Source organism: Cervus elaphus, chromosome 14 (genome assembly GCF_910594005.1).
Source record: "Cervus elaphus chromosome 14, mCerEla1.1, whole genome shotgun sequence".
Classification (NCBI taxonomy): domain Eukaryota; kingdom Metazoa; phylum Chordata; class Mammalia; order Artiodactyla; family Cervidae; genus Cervus; species Cervus elaphus.
Genome location: NC_057828.1, coordinates 38,691,890 through 38,710,795, shown reverse-complemented (window position 1 = coordinate 38,710,795; position 18,906 = coordinate 38,691,890). Strand labels below are relative to the sequence as shown.

General features: G+C 39.8%; 1 protein-coding gene across 1 annotated transcript in view; it reads left to right on the top strand.

Annotated features, from left to right (window-relative positions):
- The window catches only part of F5 (coagulation factor V), a 73,946-nt gene extending 55,273 nt beyond the window's left edge, over nt 1-18,673 (top strand). The window contains exons 18-25 of the mRNA XM_043923750.1: nt 2,937-3,053; nt 3,926-3,997; nt 4,958-5,061; nt 5,828-5,983; nt 8,237-8,381; nt 10,657-10,808; nt 14,902-15,084; nt 16,845-18,673. Of these exons, the coding sequence (XP_043779685.1) occupies nt 2,937-3,053; nt 3,926-3,997; nt 4,958-5,061; nt 5,828-5,983; nt 8,237-8,381; nt 10,657-10,808; nt 14,902-15,084; nt 16,845-16,991 (1,076 nt within the window). The 3' untranslated portion in view covers nt 16,992-18,673. The remainder of the gene's footprint in view (nt 1-2,936; nt 3,054-3,925; nt 3,998-4,957; nt 5,062-5,827; nt 5,984-8,236; nt 8,382-10,656; nt 10,809-14,901; nt 15,085-16,844) is intronic.
- The last annotated feature ends 233 nt before the right edge of the window (nt 18,674-18,906 follow it).

Sequence of the window (18,906 nt, the reverse complement as noted above, 5' to 3'; positions counted from 1 at the left end):
GAAGATCCCCTGGAGGAGGACATGGCAACCCACTCCAGTATTCTTGCCTGGAGAATCCCATGACAGAGGAGCCTTGTGGGCTACAGTCCATGGGGTCACAAAAGAATTGGACACGACTGAGCAACTAAAACAACCAACAAATCACACACTGAGTAAGCTAGAGCCTCACAGCTGGAGGTTCCTTGAAACTTCTGCTTATTTATTTTGAATGCAGAGTTCCAAAGAATAGCAAGGAGAGATAAGAAAGCCTTCCTCAGCAATCAATGCAAGAAATAGAGGAAAACAAGAGAATGGGAAAGACTAGAGATCTCTTCATGAAAATTAGAGATACCAAGGGAACATTTCATGCAAAGATGGGCTCGATAAAGGACAGAAATGGGATGGACTTAACAGAAGCTGAAGATATTAAGAGAGGTGGCAAGAATACACAGAAGAACTGTACAAAAAAAGATTTTCACAACCCAGATAATCACGATGGTGTGATCACTCACCTAGAGCCAGACATCCTGGAATGTGAAGTCAAGTGGGCCTTAGGAAGCATCACTACGAGCAAAGCTAGTGGAGGTGATGGAATTCCAGCTGAGCTATTTCAAATCCTGAAAGATGATGCTGTGAAAGTGCTGCACTCAATATGCCAGCAAATTTGGAAAACTCAGCAGTGGTCACAGGACTGGAAAAGGTCAGTTTTCATTCCAATCTCAAAGAAAGGCAATGCCAAAGAATGCTCAAACTACCGCACAATTGCATTCATCTCACACGCTAGTAAAGTAATGCTCAAAATTCTCCAAGGCAGGCTTCAGCAATATGTGAACCGTGAACTTCTAGATGTTCAAGCTGGTTTTAGAAAAGGCAGAGGAACCAGAGATCAGATTGCCAACAACCGCTGGATCATCAAAAAAGCAAGAGAGTTCCAGAAAAACATCCGTTTCTGCTTTATTGACTATGCCAAAGTCTTTTATTGTGTGGATCACAATAAACTGTGGAAAATTCTGAAAGAGATGGGAATACCAGACCATCTGACCTGCCTCTTGAGAAACCTACATGCAGGTCAGGAAGCAACAGTTAGAACTGGACATGGAACAACAGACTGGTTCCAAATAGGAAAAGGAATACATCAAGGCTGTATATTGTCACCCTGATTATTTAACTTATATGCAGAGTACATCACGAGAAACACTGGGTTGGAAGAAGCACAAGCTGGAATCAAAATTACCGGGAGAAATATCAGTAACCTCATGCAGATGACACCACCCTTATGGCAGAAAGTGAAGAGGAACTAAAAAGCCTCTTGATGAAAGTGAAAGAGGAGAGTGAAAAAGTTGACTTAAAGCTCAACATTCACAAAACTAAGATCATGGCATCTGGTCCCATCACTTCATGGCAAATAGATGGGGAAACAGTGGAAACAGTGGCTGACTTTATTTTTGGGGGCTCCAAAATCACAGCAGATGGTGCAGCCATGAAATTAAAAGACGCTTACTCCTTGGAAGGAAAGTTATGACCAATCTAGATAGCATATTAAAAAGCAGAGACATTACTTTGTCAACAAAGGTCCATCTAGTCAAGGCTATATTTTTTCCAGTGGTCATGTATTGATGTGAGAGTTGGACTGTGAAGAAAGCTGAGCGCTGAAGAATTGATGCTTTTGAACTGTGGTGTTGGAGAAGACTCTTGAGAGTCCCTTGGACTGCAAGGAGATCCAATCAGTCCATCCTAAAGGATATCAGTCCTGGGTGCTCATTGGAGGGACTGATGCTGAAGCTGAAACTCCAATACCTTGGCCACCTCATGCGAAGAGTTGACTCATTGGAAAAGACCCTGATGCTGGGGGGCCTGGGGGCAGGAGGAGAAGGGGACAACAGAGGATGAGATGGTTGGATGGCATCACCTTCTCAATGGACATGGGCTTGGGTGGACTCCAGGAGTTGGTGATAGACAGGGAGGCCTGGCGTGCTGCAATTCATGGAGTCGCAAAGAGTTGGACACGACTGAGCGACTGAACTGAACTCAATAGGACACTACAGAAAGAATGCCTGAAGTGACTTAGCACTCTTGCACATGGGCGAAAAAGGGGTTCTGTTTGTTTGCAACACACCAGTTTCTCATTAGCAAAGCTATCAAAAGCCACTCTGTTAAAATCAGGGACAGAAACGGTTAGGTCAGGCTCACCCCTAACTTCTCATCAAGTAAGACCAGATCAGTTATCCCTTCCACAAGCCTGTGAGAAGTGGGTCAGGGAACTGGCCCACTTAAATCTTCACACCTAACACCTGCATTAGAGAGTAGAAGGCTGGAGATCTTTTTTTAGTGTGTCTGAGGATAGCGATCAGTTATTACTTTTTATTCACAATCTAGGTAATGGTCACAAATCATAGTCAATAGAATTTAAGTATTAATTGGTGGTAGGAAATGTTAAATACCAGAATGAATAATCAGAGGTTTCAGAAAAGTCATTCTTTCAGTGCTTTTCTGAAACAATATTTGTACACCTCTATCTAAAATGTAAACTTCATAGAAAAAATGAAATATGGGGGAAAGATGTTTTATTTTAATTTTCTCATATTAAAAAAAAACTAGAAAAATGAAGAGAAGGAAACATATACAATATATGTGAGGCCCAATGACTATCATTCAAGGTTGCTTTGATAAGCTGCATTATGTATGGGTTAACTTGTAACATGATATTTAGATAAATGAAAAATTTCTTTTTGTAAGGGGTACTGGAGATTTTTTAAGGTCCCAGGGCAATTTGTGTTTAGTGAGTGTGTGTGAGTCATTGTTTGTTTTGATATACCTGTAATACTGCCTAAAGAGAAACGGCTAACTCAAGTTATATTCTAAATCACTTGCTATGCAGAGATTTTAGGATTCTTTGGTAGGAGTCAACCAGTGTTACCTGTTAATCTTTGGGTATGCAATGTTGTCTTTTATTTTAGGTTCATTTAAAACTCTTGAAATGAAGGCATCAAAACCTGGCTGGTGGCTCCTAAACACAGAAGTTGGAGAAATTCAGACAGCAGGGATGCAGACACCATTTCTCATCGTAGACAGAGGTATCATCCAAGAGCCACATTATTTTTTTGTTTTAGCAGGAGAGTACCTGTTCCTAGAATATCACCAAGTTTTAGATTGGAAATATTCAACTCTGAGAACTCTGACATAACAGAGGCATGATCTGTAGCAGTAATTGCTTTTATTCCAACCTAGAGTCTGACTATACTGCAAACATCAGTCTGCTAGGAATCTTAAACTAAATGGTTCAAACCAAAGGCATTCCTCTCATTTGCTGAAGCTAAATAAAGCATCCTCCTTCATGATTTGTGATCCATGGGGAAGCGCATGTGAGAAATTCTCCAGACTTCTAGAGTAGAGGAAGGGAAAGATACCAGGAATTCAGCTATGACCAAGACAGTCACTGAACTTGGCATTTTGGTATTCAAGAAACACAGTTTCCATCTATCCATCCACTAATCCAGCCAGCACTTATTAAGTACCTGTTGAGTACCAAGGACTGTGTCAACATCCAAATAGCTCAGTGGCTAGCATTCCCTTCTTTGTTCAGGACATAAATAACATTGTAACTTTCAGGTCAACTTTTGAGAACACAATCTTATGAAGGGTAGTACTTAATATTGTAAAATGGCTTATTTTAAGATACAAAAAGATGGAAATCAATTTTAAAACTATTTGCACTTCTGGATAAGTTGTTTTCCACTAGGGTGTCATCAATTTTCATTTCTATTAAGTATCAGTCTTGCCAGTGCATTTATGATTTTATGATCAGACATATTTAAGTCAGTTGCCACACAGATAGGTGAAAACAACTAATTACTGACCCAGAAGAGGTATATCTTTAGCCACGGAGATTTTACTTTGTTATATGTGCTTTCTAAGCAAAGTTTATTCATTGTTCTATTTCTTGTAGAATGTAAGATGCCAATGGGACTAAGCAGTGGCCTGATAACTGACTCACAGATCCAGGCTTCTGAGTTTTGGGGTAAGTAGTAGCATCATAGCCTGTGAAAGGCACCTACAACCTGTGCTATAAACAGCCTGCAAAACCATACATGATGACCCTGCCTCCATGGGTCACTGCTCCTCTCAAGGCTTTCCTCTACCACATTTTGATAATAAAACAGCAGTAAAGTATCTAATTACCGCCCCACCAGAGGTATCATCTCTAGCCATGGAACTTTTACTTTGTTATGTGTATTTTCTAAGCAGAATTTAGTCATCACTGATTTTTTACAGAATGTAAAGGTGTCAATGGGACTAAACTGTGTAATATTCCAGCCAGAATCACATGGTCTTACAGGCAACATAATATAGTTCCCATTAATAGACCCCTTTGCTGTGTCAACCATTCATCTATTCAAGAAATTTTTTTGTTTACCCACTGTGCATCAAGAACTCAGTTTCCTCTCTTTGCCTCAAACTGTTACCAAGATCAAGAGGTCAAATGTAAAGGATCATGCATGTGTACAAGCTAAGTCTCTTCAGTCATGTCCAGCTCTTTGTGACCCTATGGACTGTAGCCCTCTCTCTGTCCATGGGATTCTCCATGGACTGAAGAATACTGGAGTAGGTTGCCATTTCCTCCTCCAGGGGGAAAGGATCATGAAGCTCCCATAAATCTGCCCCATATCTTTCTGTTAGGCAGGCACACTCAGCAGAAACCACATCAGCATAACTGAGAAAAAATAAACATGACCTATTTTCAAGAAAAGGGGGTGGGTGGTGGTTGATAGCTGTCCAAGCACAGGCCTGAAACCAAGATTTCATCATCAGGGACTGACTTAGTAGCTGAGGCCCATTTCCATTGCTTGGTTTCCTAACTAAAACAGAAGTTCCTTTAGAAATCTGATTTTCCACCGGGACTAAATTCACTTGAGAAATTGCTAGTTGGGTGTTCGTTTTGTTTTAATTCTGAAAAATTATTTTCTTCCTTTGTCTTTAGGTTATTGGGAACCCACATTAGCAAGATTAAACAATGGTGGATCATACAATGCTTGGATCCCAGAAAAACTTTCAACAGAATTGAACTCTCAACCTTGGATCCAGGTATATCTTATTAACCTGATAATGCATGCATGCTCAGTCATGTCCGACTCTTTGCAACCCCATGGACTGTAGCCCACCAGGCTCCTCTGTCCATGGGATTCTCCAGGCAAGGATACTGGAGTGGTTTGCCATTTCCTCCTCTAGGGGTCTTCCCGACCCAGGGATTGAACCTGTGGCTCCTGCCTTGCCTGAGCCACCTGGGAAGGCCCAACCTGATAATAGTTACTGCTATTGTAATAATAAAAATGACAGTGGTTTAATAATTTCTTCTTGTTGTTCTTGCAATGCCATTAGGGGAAATGGCAATTACTAGGTGCTATTGGAGAAGGAAATGGCAACCCACTCCAGTGTTCTTGCCTGGAGAATCCCAGGGACGGGGGAGCCTGGTGGGCTGCCGTCTGTGGGGTCGCACAGAGTCGGACATGACTGAAGCGACTTAGCAGCAGCAGCGGCGGCAGCATTTTATGTACTTTACATACTCAAAACCTGTGAGGTTAGTTCTAGCGATATCTCGTTTTACAGATGAAAAAAACGAAGGCACGGAGGGATTAACTAACTTCCCAGTGTCACACACAACTAGTTTCTGGTTGAGTTTGGATTCCAATTTAGGTATCCTGTGTTCAAATATGGATTGCACCTAGCCATTTTATTAGTTTGTTTGCTCTTCTTTTGTTCTAAAGAAAGTTAGCTGTTCAGTGACTTCAGGCAGTGTGTGTGTGACTCGTTGACAAGGATAGTTCTGCTCAATGGCTTTGCTATATTGCAGGTAGACATGCAAAAGGAAGTCCTGCTCACAGGGATCCAGACCCAGGGCGCCAAACACTACCTGAAGTCCTACTACACCACCGAGTTCTATGTGGCTTACAGCTCCGACAAGAAAAACTGGCGGATCTTCAAAGGGAACAGCACAAAGAATGTGATGGTCTGTGTGCACCGCTGTTTCTTCCCAAGCCTAGGGTTACTATATCTTTTTAAAAAATACCTTTTGGGTGTTATAAATACAAATGGCATTTTTAGTGTTTTATGAAGAAAAGTGGTAAAGTGATGTGTCTGTATAAATTTAAAAAAAAATAACCTTAAGTTTTGAAATTTCGAAGCTCCATAAAACTTGCAAGAAAAATCTCTTTATCATCAAACTAAGTATCCAGACTTCTCAGATTGACAGATGATATACAGCAGAATATCTGGTTGTGTGCCTTAAAGAGCCCATGCTAAAATTTGGCCACCAATTTTCAAATTTACTCTCACATTTTATTTTGTTCTTTAGTTCAGTGTAACTGAAGGAAGCCCCAAGTGAAGGAAATAGTAGTGTTAATACCAGCAATGCTGTGAGGCAGTGTGATTCTCATGTTTCTGTTGTTTATTTTTTTTTCTGTCGTGCCTGAGGAGTGATGTCCCCCTGCTGGATCTTCCAAAGGCTCAGCCAGGGTTATTCCCAATGACCCAGTTATTCCAACCCTAATCCTTCCCCTCCTCCCTCGCCCCTCTCTCCAAAGAAAGCTATCTGAATACAAGGATCAGTCCATATTATACTGATAACCTTGTATCAGTTTCATTTTTTTTCTGTAAATCGTTTACTATTTTACTATCTTCTATGTCATCACTTAGCTATTTCTTATAATAAATCATTTGCACTATAACCTTAGAATAGATCATGAAAACCTTAAATTATGAGTCTTACCAATCAGTATTGCAGAGAGTACACAAATTAAAGTCCATAGCTTGAAGATTTTTGCATCTATGTTCTTGAGGGTTATCTGTGTATAGTTTTGTTTCTACTGTCCTTTTGTTTTAATGTGAGAATAATACTAGCTTCGTAACATAAATTAGGCAGCATGTGTTTCTATTTTCTGGAAGAGATTATCTAGTATTGATGTTAATTCTTTAAACTTTTGGTATAATTCACCGGTAAAAGCCACAAGGACCTGGAAATTTCTTTTCTGGGACTTTTTAAATTACAAATTCATTTTTTTAAATAGTTACATGTTATTCAGATTATCTATTTCATTTTGGGTGAATTGGGATAGCTTGTGTTTTCTCAGTCAATTGAGTCATTTCTTCTAAGTTGTTAAATATATGTGTACAGGTTATTTGTATTATTCCCTTATTGTCCTTTTGATTTGTGTTGGGTCTGTAGTGATATTGCCTATTTCATTTATGATATTGGTAACATGCATCTCTTCTCGTTCTTGCTTTATCAGTCTTACTACAGATTTGCCAATTTTCTTTAATCTTTTTAAAGAACTGGCCCTTTGTTTCATTGCTCTTATCTATTGCTTTTCTGTTTTCAAGGCTACTGATATCTGCTTTTATCTTCTGGCTCTTTCTGACACTGCTTTGCCAGGGAAAGGGGATGGGACACAGCCTGTTTACTGCCAGGAAGAGGTCACAGTCCATTTTCCACTTGGCCTCCTCTGTTGACACGTGAGCTGGGACCCCTCTCCTCTTTGCAGATGGGTAGGAATGGAATAGTCTCCACTGACACTGCAAGAGTGAAAGCCTTATTATAAGATAGAAAAGACGGAAATCCTGGGTCTCTATTTTGTTTTCTCTGACACAACTCCAGTGACAGTGTTGGGTGCCTCGTTACAGTCTCATGAGCATAGGAGTCTAGGTTCCCCATCCGGCCGTTGCAGCTGTCGGTAGGGAAGGGGACACAGTGTTTTCTAACCTATGGTGTTTGGCTTGAAGTAGAACAATTGTTATCTACAAATTTTCAGTCTTGCTAGACTGCCCTTTCCTGGTCCTGAGGCCAGAGAAAAGATGCTTTTGCTGTTTTTTTGTTTTTGTTTGTATGTTTGTCTGCACCTATTGGTGGCTCCTGATTCCTGGCTTCCTTACTTATAAGTCTGTATATGATGTAAAAAGAAAACCCAAGGCACTGACCACTGTGTTGTTCCTTGGGTCCTGAGAACCCTAGCCAGTCTGCCTTCTCTTCTCCACCTTTCAGAGTCTTTCTATGTTTTCAGTTGTACTCAGCAGGAGGAACGGGGCAAATTTCATCTATACTATCTTCCTGAAGTGGAAGTATTCCCAGTTATCTTTTAAGACCAAATTAAGTTGACTCAGGCTACCTGAAAACGTAATATTACAATATTAAATTGGATGAAAATTTTAGTATAAAATCACTTTATAGAGAATTGTTACATAACGAAAATTTCCTCTTTTCCTCTAGTATTTTGGTGGCAATTCCGATGCTTCTACAATAAAAGAGAATCATATTGATCCACCTGTTGTGGCTAGATACATCAGGATCTCTCCAACTGGATCCTATAACAAACCTGCCCTTCGATTGGAGCTGCAAGGATGTGAGGTTAACGGTAAGGAACACAGATGCATTATTTTCTTGCTCAGTTCAGTTCAGTCTCTCAGTGGTGTCCAACTCTTTGCAACCCCATGGACATTTTTTTTTTGCTGCTATTCATCAAATCCAAGATTTGGGGCATATGGGAGAATGAGTAGAATTCTTAGTTTTCTCCAATCACTAAGGCTCCTAGAAAAATCTCTGTGAAACACAGGTTCCATTCAAGGAATGATCTAGACTGAGACTGGTTCTAGCAGCCAGAGGGTAGGCACCATCTCTCTGAACAATGTCTGGACCATATGGACATTGCTCTGACCCTCCAAAGAAGGACCCTAGCAAAGAATGACCTCCACCAGCCTACTTTCAATAAGAATTGAGAGTCAAACTGGGTCTGACCCTTCTAAAAGCCTTCTAACCAGGTCACTCAGACTTTAATATAATAAAAGTGTCTTGCAACATTACTGGCATATATTAGGTATTCAATAATTATTTTGGAGAATTAAATCTTCTTCCCAACTTCCTGAAGCCTTGATTGAACTCTGTCTTCTGTTTCACATTCTATGTAGGTACCCAAGCCTTTTCTAAGTAAGTTTCTGTTTTTCAGGGGATGTAATGTGACCTGTGGTATATATAAATCTAGGCAATCATAAATGGCACTAATAAAATTCTTCTATATATAATAAGATGCTTAAGGTTCTCATCAACTATTCTCCTCTCTTAAAGTGGTACTTTCCAACATTTTTTACTTCAAAGCATATATAGAATATAACCTCGGTCTCACAGTCTGCAGTAAAAGAATGAAACAGACCACCCTGGGCTTGGCAGATCCAGGCACCACCAAGTTGCTCAAGGGCTGAGAGAGGAGGGAGATCAATATACAAACATACCGAAAACTTGCTGCAGCATACCTCCTGGGAAGGTACAGCACCTTCTCTCAGGGCAGAGGGAAAAAAGTACAGCTCACAGTGGAGAAAGTAACTGAACCTTGGAAACAGTTTCTTATTAAAGCAGATAATAATACAATAAACTCTTGATATTCATGAGGGATATGGAAAGGGCATTTTACCCATGTCCACATAGCCGTGGTATATAACATCCTCCACGTAAAATGCAAATTTTGTATAAGCAGGAAAACTTGAAACAGCTCCATAGCATAGCGTGTGCGTGCACAGTTATGTCTGACTCTTTGCGACCCCATGGACTGTAGCCCATCAGGCTCCTTGGCCTATGGAATTTTCCAGGCAAGAATACTGGAGTGGATTGCCATTTCCCCCTCCAGGGGGATCTTCCCCACCCAGGGATCGAACCCACATCTCCTGCATTGGCAGGCAGATTCTTTGCCACTGAGCCATGTGGGAAGCCCTGAAACAGCTCTTTAAGTCATTATTTTTTTTCTTTCCATATGGGATATGATGTTAACTGGTCATTTGTTCAGATCACAGAGTCAAGCTACCCTAAAATGTGACATTCAACAATGCTAGTCTATTTAAAACCTCCATTTAATACATAATACAAGAAGCATTAATTTTAAAATCTCTTCACTTTCTTGATGTTTATATGATTAGTATCAACAATAGACATTCTTCTTTTAAGTCTCTTTTTTCTTGGAGAAAGTAAGGTATCACTTCAAGAAAATGTCTACATGACTTACTAGTAAAAACAAAGTGTCTCATCTCTGTGACACTTTATATACCTAGGGGCTTCCCGGGTGGCTCAGATGGTAAAGAAACAGCCTGCAATGTAGGAGACTCAGATTTGAACCCTGGGTTGAGAAGATTTCCTGGAGAAGGGAATGCCTAGCCACTCCAATATTCTTGCTTGGAGAATCCCATGAACAGAGGAGCCTAGCAGGCTATAGTCCATGGGGTCGCAAAGGGTAGGACACAACTGAGCAACTAACACTTTAACTTATAAACGTGGATGTTTAGGAGTATTGTCTACCTCAAAGCAGAGATCAAAGTTTCCATGACTCTCTGAAGGACGGAGATGAGTTTAGATGTTTAGAACATGGCATTTGATGTCAGACTGCCTGGGCTCAAATCTAATTTCTGATTCTTTTAGCAGTGTTACTTGAGTCAAGTTTCTTTTTCTTGCTGTGCTTGTTTTTTCATTTGTAAAATGGAGCTATTTAAGAGCATTAAGTAATACATGTATAGACTGAAAACATCATTGCTGTGATGGTTGTTTTGTTGTTACTTAGCAATAATATTATTTGTCTCTGCTGAAGTACAAAATACAATACAAGGAGTATCAGTGGTGTGTAAATAATCACATTACTTTTCTCTTGACAGGATGCTCCACACCGCTGGGTATGGAAAGTGGAAAGATAGAAGACAAGCAAATCACCGCTTCCTCGTTTAAAAAGTCTTGGTGGGGAAATTACTGGCAACCCTTCCTTGCACGTCTTAATGCCCAGGGCCGTGTAAATGCCTGGCAAGCTAAGGTGAAATGTCCCCTGTGAATGGAGTTCTCTCAGTCTTTCTGAAGAAAGCATAGGCCCTCACTCCAGGGAACACGGGAACCTGGGAAGCCAGAAGATCATTCCTTGTTTCTACAGAGTATGATCCTATGTCTGAGAACTAGGATGTGTGTTGTCTTGACAATTTTAGCTCAGAGAGAAGTTATCATCTCTGTGGTCTTGACTTAGACTAGGGGTGGTCAAAACTTTTCTGCAGAGGGCCAGGTAATATTCTAGGCTTTGTGAGCCATACATTCTCTGTCGTAATTACTCAACTCTACCACTGTTGCAGGAAGCAGTCATCAACAATATATAAATGAGTGAGCATGGCTGTGTTCCAATAAAACTTTATTTACAAAAACAGGCAGTAGGCCAGACTGGGCCTTGGGCTGTATTTTGCCAGCTCCTGACTGAGACAACTTACATTAGCAGTAAATGATTTAGATTTGTACTATCTTCTCTTCTTTGGTTCCCTCTACAATCTAGCACTATCCTTTATGTTCTTAAGAGTGTCATTAAAATTTTTTTGTTCCTGTTTTTTCAGAACTCCGTAACATTCCTTTATATTAGTGGCATGATAAAATGCTGCCAAACCAGGTTTTTAAATCTGTGATCTAAGTTTTATAAACATCTCACAGAGAGTTATATTACCTTAGATGTTAGCCCATTGAGCAATTAAGGTAACTTAGTTCTAGGGTAACTATTAATATTGACTCATATTTATTTCATTCTTCAACTGACCTGGAAAATCAGAATGCCATAAGAAATCAGAACAGTCCAGTCAATCAACGTAAGCCAAGTTCCCTATCTTCTATCCACCTAACACCCTCTCTTAAGAAAATGAAGGTTGCTCAGTCGTGTCCAATTCTTTGTGACCCCATGGACTATACAGTCCATGGAATTCTCCAGGCAAGAATACTGGAGCCTTTTCCCTTCTCCAGGGGATCTTCCTAACTCAGGGATTGAACCCAGGTCTCCCGTGTTGCAGGTAGATTCTTTACCAGCTGAGCCACAAGGGAAGCCCAAGAATACTGGAGTGGGTAGCCTATCCCTTTTCCAGTGGATCTTCCTGACCCAGGTTCTTTATCAACTGAGCTATCAGGGAAGCCCCTCTCTTAAGAAAGCTATACTACAATTCCCTGGACTCTCTTTAGAATTCTGTGTCCTAATCTTAAGTCAGGCCACCAGAAAGGAAAAGGGAGTTGTATGGTGCAAGCGGAGTAAACAAAAGAGTTTGGGCCCCATCTTAGGGCTTCCCAGATGGTGCTAGTGGTAGAGAATCCACCTGCCAATGCAGGAGACATAAGAGATGGAAGTTTGAGCCCTGGATTGGGAAGATCCCCTGGAGGAGGGCATGGCAACCCACTGCAGTATTCTTGCCTGGAGAATCTCATGGACAGAGGAGCCTGGTGGGCTACAGTCCATGGGGTCACAAAGAGTCAGACTCACTGAAGAGACTTGGCAGAGACTCCATTTGGATGGTCTCAGGGATCAGTATCTGTGCCCTGAAATTCATTTCTCAACTACCATAGAGTCACAGAATGTTAGAAAGGCAGGGGGTTTTTACAAAGCATCTGGTCCAGATTTTCCTTTTAAGTCTAAACACTTCATGCTAAGTCACTTCAGTCGTGTCCGACTCTGTGACTCTATGGATTGTAGCCAAGTCTAAACACAAAGGAGGTTAAATAATTTTAGTTTAGCCTGGTGGCAGAATCAGGAATCCCACTCTCCAAATAAACAGATCTGTGCTCCTTGTACCATCTGAAGCAACCCAAGAACTCATTTTGCAATTTTGCAAAAGGGGAGAACTGAGACCCACAGAAATTAAAGTAATAAAAGTGACAGTGTTGTATAACATTTTTATTTAATTTCTATAATATAAATAATGAAGTGAAAGTCACTCAGTTGTGTCCGACTCTGCAACCCCATGGACTGAATAGTGGAATTCTCCAGGCCAGAATACTGGAGTGGGTAGCTGTTCCCTTACTCCAGGGGATCTTCCCATCCCAGGGATCAAACCCAGGTCTCCCACTTTGTAGGCAGATTCTTTACCAACTCAGCCAAAAGGGAAACCCAAGAATACTGGAGTGGGTAGCCTATCCCTTCTCCAGCAGATCTTCCTGACCCAGGAATCGAATCAGGGTCTCCTGCAATGCAGGCGGATTCTTTATCAGCTGAGCTACCAGAATAGCCCTGTAATATAAATAAGATAATAAAAAATAATTATTATTCCCTTGCAATTCAGTGATAAGGGACTCTGTACTTTCCCTGCAGGGGGCATGTGTTTGATCTCTGGTTAAGGAACTAAGATCCCACATGCCATGCAAGGCAGCCAGGGAATTTTAGGTCAGAACTATTTGTTTCTCTTAACCTTCAATTAGTATAAAATGTCTTTTATAGAGCTTCTTTAGAGAGGCTGAAAGTCTAAGCCAGGCATGTGCAGGTATGCGCACAAGTGTCTCTATCTCTTTTATGGTAGAGACAAAAAGATATACACCTACAAAAATCCTCTAGTTACCTATATGCATTCTGTATCATTCATACAACCTTGAAGACACACTAAAACTCCAGCAGATGTCACTACAGGATGTTACAAAATTAACCCAAATTATCTAATACAGTTCCTTTAAATTTAATTAATTTCCTTTAAAAATACAGTAACATGTGACTATACATATACATACATATGTGTACACACATACAGCCATGTACATATGCGTGATGTTGAGAAAATATATATTGGTTATTTCATATAGAATTGAACAAGACTATGTTGTTGTTTAGTCGCTAAGTTGTGTCTGACTCTTTGAGACCCCATGGACTGCAGTCCATCAGGCTCCTCTGTCCATGGGATTCTCCAGGCAAGAACACTGGAGTGGGTTGCAATTTCCTTCTCCTGGGGATATTCCGGACCCAGGGATCGAACCTGCATCTTCTGCATTGGCAGGTGGATTCCTTACCACTGAGCCACTAAGGAAGCCCAAGTGAGACTATGGGGCAGGATAAATCTCCCAAAGATGAAAATTAATCTCAAATTATTCCAAAACTCAATTAATCTTTTTGATCCTCTTTCTCCAAGCACCTAATGCCAAACATATGATTAGGCATTTTGTTTAGGTGAGAGACAAGACAACTACTATGGCATGTCCAGCCCTGGGTGTAGCCTTATCAAGTCTCTCAAATAACATGTTTATTTGAAATATCATAAAAGAAATTGGACCTCTTCTCCTATTTGACATTAGCAATGGAAATAAAACTGGAGCTTTTCTAATATAAGTAAGAGAGAGTATACTCTCTAGTTCTTTCCCAGATAACTCAATAGTATCATAGTAGTATTTAATTCTTTTATCTTTTCATTGTGGTAAAAGTCACATAATATAAAGCATACTATTTTAAGCCATATTTAACTGTACAGTTCAGTGAACTAAGTACATTCACATTGTTGTGCAACTCTCACCATCATCCGTCTCCCAAATTTTTCACCTTCTTAGACTGAAATTCTGTCCCCATTAAACACTAACTCCCTATTTCCCTTCCCCACCCCTCCTCACCCTATGGCCCCTGGCATCCATCAATACACTTTCTGACTCTATGACTTTGACTATTCTAGGCATCTTGTATAAGGGGAATCAAATAGTATTTGCACTTAATGTGTACTGCAATGCATTTTATACTATACCATCATAGTATTTTAAACCAACTTGCTTAAGAGAAAAATATTTACAGATAATTTAGCAATTGATTTTTTTCTCAGATAAAATATATTTATTTTTTGAGCTCCATCTGTGTGCCATACATTTTGTTAAGTACCTGGAAACAAAGCTAAGTCTCTACCCTCAAAGAGTAAGGAATACAAGCAAACAAATAACTATTGTACAATGTGTAAAACATTCCAGAAGTTTCTAAACATGCCGATGATAAATGAGAAGGAATAGGGAAGGATTCTAGGAGAAAGGGAATTTTCAGAGATGAGACAGAAAAGAAATCCTTTGACCTCACTGCATTTCTGAGTATCTGGATCTAAAAAAAGGAAAGGTTTTAACCTCTGTCTTATCCATTGTTCTAATCATTTTCATAGGCGAATAACAACAATCAGTGGTTACAAATCGATCTGCTCAAGATCAAGAAGATAACTGCCATTGTAACACAAGGCTGCAAGTCTCTGTCCTCTGAAATGTATGTGAAGAGCTACACCATCCACTACAGTGACCAGGGCATTGACTGGAAACCTTACAGGGAGAAATCTGCAATCGTGGACAAGGTACAGGGAGATCTTGGCAAAAAGCAAACAATTTGAAAACTGCTATGATGAGAACAGTACCTCAAATTTGCAAATAGCTCTTGTATTTGAGAAGTGTGCACTGATGTGCATCACTCCTTAAGTCTTCTAAGTCCTGTACCTGGTCTTGGGACAGGGACCATGTATACTATCTTTCTGTTTTGACTGCGCCATCTACCAAATAACGAGAACAACAGGGGATGATGTGAAGTTTAACTATCTCTGAGGAAGATGGTGAAAGAAAGGGTCATCTCAGCCTGCTTGGGCTGTGTAATGAATTACTACAGCCTGGGTGATAAACAAAAGCCACTTATTTCACACAGTTCTAGAGGCTAGAATCCTAGATCAGGGTGCCACCACGGGCAGGTTCTTGGTGACGGCAGTCTTCCTTGTTGTGCCCTCCTATGGCCTTCCTTGGTGTGTGCACAGGGAGACGGAGATGCCATGAAGGCCCTACCCCCATTCCTAGTCCTAATCACCTTCCAAAGGCCCCACCTGCTAGTATCATCTTGGAGGATGAGGGTTTGAAGACATGAATTTTGGAAGGACACAAACATACAATCTATAACAGGGGTCTAGAAAACCTACCATATTAGCATTAGCTTAGATATACTTGTTATTCACAGCTGATCAAACAACTATGGCCATATGCCTTTCTGTGCCATATTGTTACTAAGCAGAAAACAATTGCTATCCTTCCCCATGAGGAGATTAATAGCAAGATGAACTACTCCATCACACTCTTAAATTCCTAGCTATGTGGATTTAAAATCTTACTAGAGGCAAAGCTAAGGAGATGAACCGAATATTCCAGGAGTGGGAACTGGGCTGAAATCAGCAGGAGGGGCAACACAAGAGTAGGGGATGGATGTTTACTGCATGCTCATCATGGACTCAGCCCTTATCTCAGTTAATGGGTTTAAATCTCTCTGTCTCTCTCTAAACCCCTGGTTTGTTTCGGTGGGTTTGGTTTATTTCTCACCATATCAGGATGTTCTCATAGTAGGGTAAATATCATTTTTATAAACAAATAGTGACTCAGTCTCTGATGTGTGTAAATCTTGGGGAACTTTCTGGGGATGATAAAAGCACACCTCAAACACAGTTTAGTTGAGGATGTAGGGCATATGACAGAAAGGGTATTAAATCATAAAAATGTATGACTGCATTTTAAATGTTAGTAATAACTAACCATAATCATTAGCTATTACTAGCATTTAAAATAAAATGCAACCACGCATTTTTATGCTCATTATCTGGCACTTAATAAACACTTATCATATGTTGACATGCTCTTAAAATCTTCACAACAACTTCTACTAGGTAAAATCTATTATCTCCATTTTGCCAATGGGGAAAAAAGAGAGAATCAAAGTCTATAAGTAATTTGCTCAAAGTCACATAACTACAAAGGGGCTAAAGGTGGAGGTGTTTTTGTGGCTGCTTCACAGCACCATATCAGATTTCTTTATTTTTTCCTATTTCAACTCAGATCAGTGGAGAGGTGATATCCCTAAAGAGGTATGTCTGGAGTGAGATTTCATAATTGATTGAGGATCATCTTTGTGATAAGTTGTATATGTTCATTGATATCCACAGTTTGAACTAAAAAAGATAAAAATTTATCTGTAAGTTTTTTTTAACTGAAATATAGTTGATGTACAATATTATGTTAGTTTCAGTTATAACATTTCCATACCCATTATGCCATCATTAAAGAGTTTCTCATATTTTGCTTTCAGATTTTTGAAGGAAATAATAATGTCAAAGGACATGTGAAGAACTTTCTCAACCCACCAATCATCTCCAGGTTTATACGTATCATTCCTAAAACATGGAATCAGAGTATTGCACTTCGCTTGGAACTCTTTGGCTGTGATATTTACTAGAACTGAGTATTTAAAAAGATAGGAGGGACTCAAAGATATCAAACCACTTAGAGTGGGTAATGCATTTTATAGCTATTTTAAGTTTTAAAAATTTTCCATTATTTCTTTTTTCTATTAGAGAATAACATTTTATATGTGAAACCTTTATGATATAACTCCTGACAACCACTAAGTAAGATGACTATTATTTCTGCATTAATTTGAATATAGATAGGAAAACACCAAGAACCAGCAAGAAAAGGCTTCTCTCTCACTGATTAAAAATTTTATATAAAGTAATATTCATATAATTAACATTCTTCATTATAGTTTTGTTAAATGCTATACACATTAATAAAAGAAGTATTACTTCCTTAAACCACTCATAAACCCAGATAACTTTCATTCCTACATTTTTCCTTAAAAGAGCTATGATTAAGAGTATAGGGAAAAAACAGTATTTCTAAATGTTTTGCTTATCTTGACAATGGAGAAAAAAGAAAAAACAATCTTACTGCATGAAAGGACAAGTATTTAAAATGCCCTGTTTTACTGACATGACAATGATTGGTCTGACCTTCCAGGAGTAAAGATATAAGTAAGCATGTTTTCAGTGGTCCCACCAGACTGTGACTCTGGCCTGGTTTCCCTTGGGACTGATTGCATACATTGATGTTCAGAGTTAGGGATCATTAATAGGACAGATCTAAAATAAATATGGGATGGCTGAATGTGTAACCATAATTGCATTCTAGCTGGTACTATTAAATGCATGGCACACTGTTTCAAACACAGGCTCCTTTAAAGGACGGCAAATACTGTCAAACAGATCATCGGAATTCTTGGCCCAAAGGCAGCTGTTCCTGCTAGACCTGGCTCCAGGCACACAGTTGAAATTCTCTCTTACTGCCCTTCTCCTTATGGCCCCAGCCTCTACCTCTCCCTTCCTCCTCCTCCTCTCCCTTCCCCTTTCAAGCACTCCCTTTCTTGGGAACTTGGCCCCTCACGGTTTTACAGATACTGTGAGACTGGGTAACCTTCTGGTAGCCTCTAAATCACATGAAAATCACTGGTGAGGCTATCTATTTTAGTGGAACAAACCACCCTAAAACTTAGTGCTTAAAACAACCACAGATTATCTCTTCTGATTCTGTAGGCTGACTGGGCACAATTAACTTTATTTGGGGTCTCTAGTCATCAGGAGACTCAACTCTGTGTTGGGACAGCTGGTCCTTTGTCCCTCTCCAAGTAGTTTCAGATTCTTTCCTCATTACATGGCTTATCCACATGGTCTGTTCACTTGATGCCTCCAACACTTGAGCTAGACTTCTTATACCATGATAGAGGCTCCCAAAAGCCAGAGTTCAAGAGGTAGGAAGCAGAAGCTGCCAGTCCTTTCAAAGCCAAGCCCAGAACAGACACAGCCTCACTACTGCTGTATTCTACTCATTCACATAAGTCACAGGCCAGTCTAGATTCAGTGTAGGATGTCACGACACAAAGGTGGTTCTAGGAGATGTAAGTCACTGGCAGCCTCTTCAGATACTAACTCCCAGAGTTACCTATTGCCCCTCTGAGTGGGGTGAGCATTATGAATGTATTCAAAAGCTTCAAACATCCACAAAACATTGACTTTCTTTATGTTTAAAAATTTTCATTTTTGAGGCATAATTGAAAAATAAAACAGAAATATATTTAAAGTGTGTATGTTGGTTTGATATATGTGTGCATTGTAAAAGGATTCCCACCAGCAAGTTAATGAACATCCCCACCACCTCACAGTTACTTTTTTTAAAAAAACGAGAATACTGAAGATCTAATCTTAGCAAATTTCAATTATACCACACAATGTTATTGACTGTAGTCACCATGTTATACTGATGGTCCTCAGAATTTAATCATCTTAACAGTAAATTTGTACCTTTTATCATCCTCT